At 59.0% G+C, this 9,084-nt stretch overlaps 1 protein-coding gene across 1 annotated transcript; it reads right to left on the bottom strand.

Moving 5' to 3' along the window:
• Nucleotides 1–585: 585 nt before the first annotated feature.
• On the bottom strand, nucleotides 586–9,084 carry SUN2 (Sad1 and UNC84 domain containing 2). The gene is made up of 18 exons (XM_027879411.1): nucleotides 8,958–9,084; nucleotides 8,422–8,580; nucleotides 7,678–7,850; nucleotides 7,414–7,548; nucleotides 7,131–7,226; nucleotides 6,845–6,938; nucleotides 6,581–6,651; nucleotides 6,196–6,320; nucleotides 5,655–5,876; nucleotides 5,495–5,572; nucleotides 5,369–5,412; nucleotides 4,137–4,302; nucleotides 3,833–4,051; nucleotides 2,724–2,808; nucleotides 2,516–2,631; nucleotides 2,167–2,334; nucleotides 1,654–1,746; nucleotides 586–1,538 (listed from the first exon to the last, which is right to left on the bottom strand). Exons 2-18 carry the CDS (start codon nucleotides 8,547–8,549, stop codon nucleotides 1,425–1,427), a joined length of 2,127 nt encoding a protein of 708 aa, XP_027735212.1. The 5' UTR covers nucleotides 8,550–8,580; nucleotides 8,958–9,084; the 3' UTR covers nucleotides 586–1,424.

Below are 9,084 nucleotides of genomic sequence, written 5' to 3'. Positions count from 1 at the left end.
GCTGATGGAGGCAGCCCAGAGCACTGCAGGTGGGGGTGGCCCTGCTGCTCCCCAATGAGCAGAAGCACCTTGGCACCTGCAAGCCCCGGAGACTGCTCCATCTCCCACCCGAGAGACCTGCAGAGCACTGAGGCAGCAGCTCCTGCTTGCTGCTAACAGTCAAGTATACACAGTTGCAGCCATGGGCAAAAGGCCACAACCACCCATTGCAGTCTCAGAGGACATCCAGAGCAAGGAGGGCAAGGAACGCCCTCACCCAGCACCCCACCAGCAGCAGTAAACAGAGGACCCCATCTCCCAGGTCCAGCTACCAAGCCACCAACGAGGCCCATATTTCAAACAGCTCTGCTCCTCTTGTTCTAGCTTATCCTACTGTGTGCGCTATTCTCCTACTAAACAAAGCTCTAGCCCTCTCCACATCTAAGCCACTTGCCCAAGTGGCACCATGTAACATTCTCCAATTAAGTACAAATCGCAAGGAAAAAGTCTTTTTCCCCTTTGTTATTACAAAAAAAAAAAAAAAAAAAAAAAAAACCCAACCCCAACACCCCAACTGTAAAATAACCCCCCTCCCCACCCCTCAAAAAAACAAACCACCCGGAACAAACCCCAAAGGAGAAGCAGGCAACAGGAATTTTTGATAGAATCATCAAGCTTAACACTGGGAAGGCAGCCAGCCTGGGAGGCCCACAGCACCACCAAGACCCCAAGACCCAGCACAGCCGCTGGCAGCAGGAGGGCTTGAGCAGATGGATGGCAGCACCAGGACGGGCTCTGCCACCAACACGTGCCACATTTCTTTCCTCCTGCTGCCCCAAACCGTTAGCTCTATGTTAATACTTCATTAATACTGTCTAATTTCCTCTCTGCCAGCCCAGCAGCAGAGGGTTGGAGATCTTTACCCAGCCCAACACCAAGGCAAGAGAAGTGACCCTGCGTGGAAGGGACCCCACTGTGTGGACTGGTGCCTCCCACGAACTCTGGCAGAACCGAGCCAGGCACCACAGTCCCATACACCGTATCGCACCCAAGCCCGCACGAAGCACATTGCAAAGTTACACACCCCTTTCCCAAGTCCTGGCAATGCTAGACACACCATCGGAAAGGAGCGGGGCGACAGGGACGAGGGGCAGCGCAGACCCGATAAAAAGTTAGCTTAACAAAGTTAAAAAGTCCGATATGCACAGAAAACAAGCCAGGCTGCGCTAGGACCCGTTTGGGATGCTCTTGCCTTACCACCCCAGTCCTTGGAAGAGTGAAAGCCTCACCCCTTAAACACCAGCTCTTCTCCTCCCCACAGGGGAGCAGCTTCCTGGGGCAGCTGCTGGCACATCCCAGGATTTCTACGTGCAAAGCAGTGAACCAGACGAATCCGCTCCTGCTGTCAGCCTGGCAGCATCCTCATCCTGCTTGGGAGCCGGGGGTCAGTGCGCCGGCTCCCCGTGCACGCGGAAGCGGTAAATGCAGGTGTATTCGGGGTGGCCCCAGTTGCTCAGCACCCGGAGCTCCACCAGCTGGTATGTGCCCACAGAGTCACCCTTGGGGAGGAGGGGAAAGAAATACCTCAGCCCTTGAGAGCTCTCTAAGGCTCAGAGACCTCAAAGGCCCCATTTTCTTCTTGGGGTCAGGTGCTCCAAGGGCCATTTTACTTACCTCTAAGTAAAATGTTTGGATGGGGTCGCCATCGTGGTTGTAGGTGAATTGACCAAGGAGAAGGCCCTCCTCCTCTCCTTCTTCCTTTAAGCCCTATGGAGGGGCAAGGCGGCAGAAAGGGAGAACCAGGGGTCACCAGAGAGGGAGACCAGAGGTGATGAGCACACCCAGGGCAGAAGAGGGAGTGAGACACAAGCGTGCTTGGCCTCCGCTCCTGCTCTTCCAGGCCAAAACAGACAAATGGGGACAGGGACCAGTGGGGAGGGATGGGGGAGGGAAGACCAAAAGTTACACCTACTCAACCCCCTCTCCCCTTGTGTCCCTCCACACTCTTTCTGAAGTGTGGTGCTGCCTCCCTCTCCCCACCAGTACTGCTTCTTCCTCTTCTTCGCGGTAAGACCAACCCCCACCAGAGCACCCCACAGCCAGGTATGGGCTTTGCCAGCCCTCCCTTCCTGTGCCCTCCCACCATGTCCCCCTACTCCTCCCTCAGGTACGGACAAGGGTACTCACATAAACAGTGAAGTCCTTGGGGGCACTGGGGATGGTCCCCTGGGGTGAGAGGGCCTTTGGGATGTGCTCCAATGTCACAGCTGTGGGGCGGATGATGCTGGAGAGGCGGATGACAGCAAAGCCCTGGGAGCCACGAAATGCCCAGCAGTTCCCAGGGTTGACGTCTGGCTGTGAGCACGGAAGTGAGACAACAGCAATGTTATCACCATCAGTGCCTTTTTTCTCCCACCTCCCGCAACATCAGCCCAGTTGCTGGCTTGGAGCAACAGCAAGAGCCCAATAAAACCCACATGAAAACCAGCCCAGCCAGTCCTCCCCCTCAGCGGGGTCTTGCCCCGAGGGTGCCCACCTGCAGGATGACACGAGGGGACTGTGAGTGGTACCACAGGGGGATGCCAAACAAGCTCAGCAGCGCTGTCCGTGTCTCGTAGGTCTCCGAGCAGCGGGTGTTGATGACGCTGGCCCCTGCCACGGAGAGGGAATGGCAGCAGGTAAGCTGCGTGCCAGCACCCCATGGTCCCCTCCCCAGGACAGTTGGCTCGTCCCCCACCACCTACCTGCCGACTCGAGGGCATAGTCAACCATCCCCACGCGGTCCTCGCTGTAGCGCTTCAGGGCCTGGCCCACGATGAAATGCACTTGCTGCAGGAGGAGCAGAAGGCATAAGAGGGCTGAAGGGCCAGGACAGGCATCCTGCCCCCCACCCACCTCCACCCCACAGGGGCAGAGAGGGCGCAAAGACCTTTTTCCACAAAACAGCCAGGGGACAGAACAGCCGGGGGATGAATCACCACGGCAAAAATGAGCGGACACGCATTTGGCTGGGAAGCCTTGCTAGAGGTTGCTAAAAATACCCCAGAGGAGAGGAGCTCTGAAATGAAGGGACAGCACCCAGGCATGCTGGGCTCGTCTGTCCCCAAAAGAGGGGCTGTGCCCATGGGAGGAGGAGAGTGTACCAAATACAACTTGATAGACCACCCAGTCCTCCCCAGCATTATCTGCTGGTCCCTTCTGCCCTTTCCTGCAGGATCGATGGGAGCCTTCCCCATCCAGGAAAGGGGGAGCTGGCTGGAAAATCCTTCTGGAGCCAAACCCAGCTAAAGGAGTTGGGACACTGCAGCACCACTATAGAGTGCATAAAGCTTGACAGACTGCGGGGACTGCTAATCCCAGCTTGATCTCTCCCTCTACTACCTCCACAGGGAATTGCCAACAACTCTTTCCAAAGCAAGCAGACTCATTTTTTCCCCTTGGTGTCACTCTGATGAAATGCTTTGCACCAAACAACTCAGCAGTGCTGCTGAAGAATGAGGATAAGCAAGATGCTCCACCCATGGAATCCTTGCTGGCACCCGCCCTACCTTCTGGGTCAAGGATGCCTGAGCAGAAACTTGTATTTTAAGACAGCAGGAACCTTGCAGGCGTGCAAGTATCACCACCTGTGACCCCTTCCAGGGCAGAGTGCAGGCACAGCCCAAGAAAGAGCTTCAAGGATGCTCTTGCCTGGTGGATTGGGATCAATATCCCAGCTGTAGGGGCTGTTCCAATGGCTCTGCCATCTGCCAGGCACATGTGCCAGCCCCTCTGCACATACACAATGACACACAGTCCCCAGTCTCACTCCTGTGGTCACCAGCATGCTCCAGGGGTTCAGGCCAGCACTCACCTCCTCTGTCACCCCTGCAGTCCCCCCGTGCTGCAGGGCCACTCCACTACCATCCTGGGCTGACAGTCTCCGGTCCTCTGAGACTTTGGCAAGGATCTTGCGCTCCAGAGCCTGGAGCTCCGTTTGCAAGTCTTCCCGCTGGAGGATGAGGCCAGTGGCACCATCCTGCCGGGACCGTGACAGGAACCGACTGATCCATACTGGGAATTGTGCTTCCACCTGAAATGGTGGGGACAGAGTTTAGCCTAGGAGAAGGAACCCTTGCTCTTCTCTCTGCCAAGCAGGGTGGGGATCGGGGACTCACATCAGCCCGCACCGTCTTCAGCTGCTCCAGCATCCCCTCCACATGCTTCCCCATCACCTCCTGGTCTGATTTGAGGCCTGCCAGCTCCCTCCTCAGCGCTGCCACCTCCTGTTCCAGCTTGCCCACCTCCTGCTGGAAGGTCCCTCGCAGGCTCTCCTGCGCTGAGCTTTGTGGAGAGAAAGGCGTACCAATAGCCCAGCTCCCCTCTGCACACTGAGGGAAGAGGTTCATCCCGCATTGCCTATGCTCAACCCCATCTCCAGAACGCAACCCTTTTAATGCCTGTGGCAATGATATCTTCTACTGCACCCTGTGGGAAAGCACACACAGCTCACCCCTTGGCTGAAGGGCCACATTCCTCACAGTGATGCAGAATGACAGCAGCATAGGTCATTTGCTGCAATCGCCCTTGGAGTCCTGGTGCGAGCCAAAGAATCACAGAATGGATCAGGTTGGAAGGGACCACAGTGGGTCACCTACACCAACCTCCCTGCTTGAGCAGGGCCACCCTAGAGCACATTGCACAGGATGGTGTCCAGACAGTTCCTGAATGCCCAGAGAGTCTGTGGAGTCTCCCTTACTGGAGGCAATCTGTTCCAGTGCATGGTCACTCACACAGTAAAGAAGTTCTTCCTCATATTCAAGTGAAACTTCCTGTGCATCAGTTTCTGCCCATTGCCTCTTGTCCTACTGCTTGACACCACTGAGAAGAGCCTGGATCCATCCTCCTGGCACCCTCCCTTCAGATACTGATGGGCATTGATGAGGTCCCCTCTTAGCTGTCTCTTCTCAAAGCTGAACAGGCCCAGTTCCCTCAGCCCTTCCTCACAAAAAAGAAGCTCCAGTGCCTTATTTATCTTTGTTGCTCTCTGTTGGACCTGCTCCAGGAGCTCCATGTCACTTGTACTGAGGAGCCCAGAACTGGACACAGCACTCCAGATGTGGCCTCACTGGGGCTGAATAGAGAGGTAGGATCACCTCTCACAACCTGCTGGCGATGCTCTTCCTAATGCACCCCAGGACACCATTGGCCTTCTTGGTCACAAGGGCCCCTACTGGCTCACACTGACATACCATCCCTTCCTTCCCCAGAAGACAACACCTCTCAGTCTCTCCTTCTGTCCCAAGTAAACCAGACCTAGAAGCCCTTCCTAAGCCTCACTGGGGGGAATTCACTCTGCCACCTGCCTGCCCCTAACCAAGCAGTGGCTCTGCCCGACAGCCAGTGTTACCTCTGCCACTCCGAGTTCAGCTCCAGCAAGTGTGCCTCCATCTCCTGCCAGGAAAAGGGGAAGGGGTGAGACCTGTGATGCCGGTGGTGGTCCTGCCCAAGTACCACCACATGCTCATTCCCTTACCTGAGAGGCTTGTGCCATCTTCCCCAGGCGCCCATCTAAATCCCTCTGCACCTGGGCTCGGAAGGAATCCAGCTCACCCTGCAGGATGAGGAACAGGGTGGAATATCAGAGCCTGGTCCTGCACACCCCCATCTCCCCACGTGCCACCCGCACCCCTCACCTGGAGGTGGCTGGTCATGTCGGCGTGGAGATGCTCCTTCAGCCCTGCATCCCGGCGGTTCACCAGCCCCTCCAGCAGCACCAGGATGTCCCCTGGGGGTGGTTCTCCTCCTGCTGTCACCGCTGCCGCCCCCCGACGCAGCTGCCACCGTGACAGCTCAGCCTCCAGTGCCTCAAAGCGCTTCTCCAGGGACTGGAAGCGAGCCAGGAGCCGGTGTCCTCCCTGCAGTAACCAAAACACGGTGAGATGCAGCCCCCTCAGGAGGTGCCTGCTCCAAAGCACCACTGTGGAAGGGGTCCCATACCACCCATGTCCCAGGAGAAGACAGAACTTTCCGCTGCTCCATTCTTGGAGCAGCTCAAGAGTGAGATGGTTGTAAGCTGAGGAAGCCATTTCCACTACAATCTGTCACAATCTGGCAATTTCCACATCTGCCCATTTTCCCACCATTCCCCATCCCCTGGAAGCAATCCTTCAGCCATGGACCACATCATTCCAGCTCCCTCTGCAAGGCACCCATCCCACCTGGGCTGAAGCTTACCTGGTCCAGCATGGTCAGGTCCCCTGCCCCAGGCACATCAGAGGAGGAAAACTTCCCAGCTCCCCACCACGGGAAGGCAGGCAGGCTGAGTGTCGATAGCCCATATGGGTAGAAGTACCAAGCTCCTGGACATGCAAAAGGATAAGACAGTTAAAGCCTAAGGCTGGTAATGAGCCACAGCTGGGGACAGGGTAGACATGCAGAGACTCAGCCATCAGCATCCCCCGGGATTACCAGGAGGTCCCAGCACAGGCAAGCACATGGACCATGTTTCCAAGAGCCATGAAGCACTGAGCTGGAGGCCATCCCATCCCCCAGGTATGGCAGTGGCATGCTCTGCACTGCCCCAGACCTCAGGGCAACAGGTGGAGTCAGGCTGGCTCACCGTAGGCAGCAGCAGTGAGGAGCAGGAGGAGCAGCAGCAGAAGCAGGAACCTCTTCACTCGTGGGTAGCGCCTGGAGCAAGGAGAAGTAAGAGGCACCTGTAGGACTGTAGCCGCCTTCCACCACCTCTGGATGGGGACCAGAGGGAAGGTAAAGCCCAGCTGGGCTTTGGCACAGACCCCCCCCCACGTGTGCCTCCCTGCTCCAGGGTCCTGCAGGTTTTCCCCACACTCCCCCCCTCCTGGTGTCCCACCACCACACTCACCTGGAGAAGGGGACGCTGTCCAGGCGGGGAGCTGTGCCCGTGAGGCGGTGCCAGGCACCTACCAGCCCTGAGAACAGCCATGTCATGAACCGAACTGCCAGCAGGAAAAACAAGCCTCAGGAGGAGTCCTGCTAGAGATGTCCCCTCCATCCCCCAGGGATGGTCCCAGAAGGGGATAAAACCCCTCCACCTGATCAGGGAACAGCCCACACAGCACTTAGGGAGTAAAGACACTGACAGACAAGAATGATGCTTCTGGAAATGCCCCTGCCAGCCCTCCACTCACCTGGGGAGGTGAACACCTGCCAGAGGAAGGAGCCCACCCGGGAGGCTGCAGTCCTCAGACCTGACCCAGAGCTACTTTGGCCTGAGTAAAAATGACCTGGAAAGCAAAATGCAAGTCACCAATGGAGCCAGCATCCCAGGGCACTGCCCAGGGCAAAGGCTTTGCACTGGAGGTGGCATGCAGCATGACTGGCAGCACCCTGGGTATAGCCAGGCCCTGGGCTGGTCCCTCAGGAATGTCTCCCTTGCATCCCTGCCACTACAGAGAGGCTGGTGATGCCTACCAGCGTAGTCATCTTCGGAGGAGTATCCAGATGAAGAGGCATAGGTGTCGTACGTCTTGCTCTCCAGCAGCCCGTTGATCTTACTGGATTCTGTGTCCCCTGTGCCTCTTCTCCTCCTGGTAGAGAGCTCCCCACCTGCTCCCAAAACACAGAGTCCCGCTGAGAAACCACCCATCACCACTCCCACGGGGCCACCACAGTCAGCCACCCTGGGGGGCTGCTCCAACACCCCGCTATGTGCCACAGGAGGGTGGGAGGGCTCACCCCAGTACATGCCACTGTCCAGGTCATCATCCAGCATGGAATTGCCCAGGGCAGCAAGGCCCCGACTGCCCCCCAGGTAGGACTCGCTCATCATGGACTCGCTGTAGTAGGAGGTCTGGGTGCTGGGGGCAGGAGAGAGGCGCTTTGTGCTGCTCGATTTCCTCCTGATCGTCCTGCCAGAGGAGAGAATAGGCTCATCAGACACGTGTGGTAACGGTGCGTGGGGGATCACAGTGCACCCACGGGGGAGAAATGGGGAATTCACCCCAATCCCTCGACCAGCATCACTTCCCCTCTGCACCAGACGGCAGCAGGTCTCGGAAGGTGCAACCTCTGTTTTGCAAAAGGCCTTCCCGCCCGTCCCCGGGCACCGCTTCCGCTCGCACCGCTGCGGTTTTCCGGCCGGCACTTGCAGCGCACCTCCCTCCCTCCCTGCCTCTCTCTGCCTCCCGCCATCCAGTCGGAGGCAGCTGCAGCTGGGAGGAGGCACCCAGCCACCCACGGCAGCTCCTGTGTCGGGGCAAAGGACAAGGAGAAGGGGGCTGTCGCTGGAGCAGGGGCACAGCCATTGCCAAGGCGGCCGGCAGCCATGCCGGAATGTGCCGGGCTCCCCGTCACGCTCCCTCCTGCGAGCCATCCCGACACGCCACCCGGGAGGATACCCGGTCCCTGGTGCGGGATGCAGTGCCCAGCCCCAGCCAGGTTTGGGAGGCGGGCCCCCCCTCACCCGTGCACCCCACTAACCTGCCGGTGGTCTCCTTGAAGGGGAGCTGCGTCCCACCCAGCAGAGAGGTGGTGCTGCTGCTGGTCGTGGCATCGTCGTCCCCGGGGTAATAGCGGGAGGTGACAAGGCGCTGGCTGCGGCGGGACATGGCGCCTGCAGGGGGGGAGGGCACGGCTCACCTGGGGGCGGGCGGGGGTGTCGGAGAAGAGAGGGAAGCATCAGCAGGAGGAACCCAGGAGGGACCCACCGGCGGGGACCCCACCCCTGTGACAGGGGGTCCCGCACATACCGCACCCCCTTCCGAGCTGGTGCCCCGGGATGGGGCCACCTTCCCTTATAGGGCGATGAACCCCTTCCTCTCCTCTCCCCTCCCACCCATACGAGGTTCCACCCGCGCATGGAGCCGCTGTCCCGCCGGTCCCTCCGAACACCCCCGGCCCGACTCATCATCCCCCACCGGCGCCATCCGCCCCGGGCCGAGCCCCGGGCCGAGCCGGCCTGCCTGCAACCTTCCCCCACTGCCCCGGCCCCGCCGCGCCGCCCCACGCAAACCCACCGGAGAATCACGCGCAGCGGGGAAGGAGCCCCCGCCGTCCCTCCCGGCTGATTCCAGCTGATCCCAGCCGCTCTCGCCGCCGCCGCGGCTGCCGCTCCCTTTTGTTTTGCGGGGGAAGGCGGCACCC

The sequence above is a fragment of the Empidonax traillii genome, unplaced genomic scaffold (assembly GCF_003031625.1).
Source record: "Empidonax traillii isolate 1590-97213 ecotype Southwest subspecies unplaced genomic scaffold, ASM303162v1 scaffold55:size2822071, whole genome shotgun sequence".
Classification (NCBI taxonomy): domain Eukaryota; kingdom Metazoa; phylum Chordata; class Aves; order Passeriformes; family Tyrannidae; genus Empidonax; species Empidonax traillii.
The sequence above is the reverse complement of the archived record's forward strand: the minus strand, read 5'-3'. Positions and strand labels throughout refer to the sequence as shown.

Bases quoted from the DNA above. Each gene is read 5' to 3' on its own strand.
- SUN2 (XM_027879411.1), bottom strand. From the start codon at position 8,549: ATGTCCCGCCGCAGCCAGCGCCTTGTCACCTCCCGCTATTACCCCGGG. The intron at 2,632-2,723 runs GTAGGTGGTGGG...TCTCCGTGGCAG, and splicing joins CTATGCCCTCGAGTCGGCAG to GGGCCAGCGTCATCAACACC. The intron at 1,539-1,653 runs GTAAGTAAAATG...CTCCTCCCCAAG, and splicing joins TCCAAACATTTTACTTAGAG to GGTGACTCTGTGGGCACATA.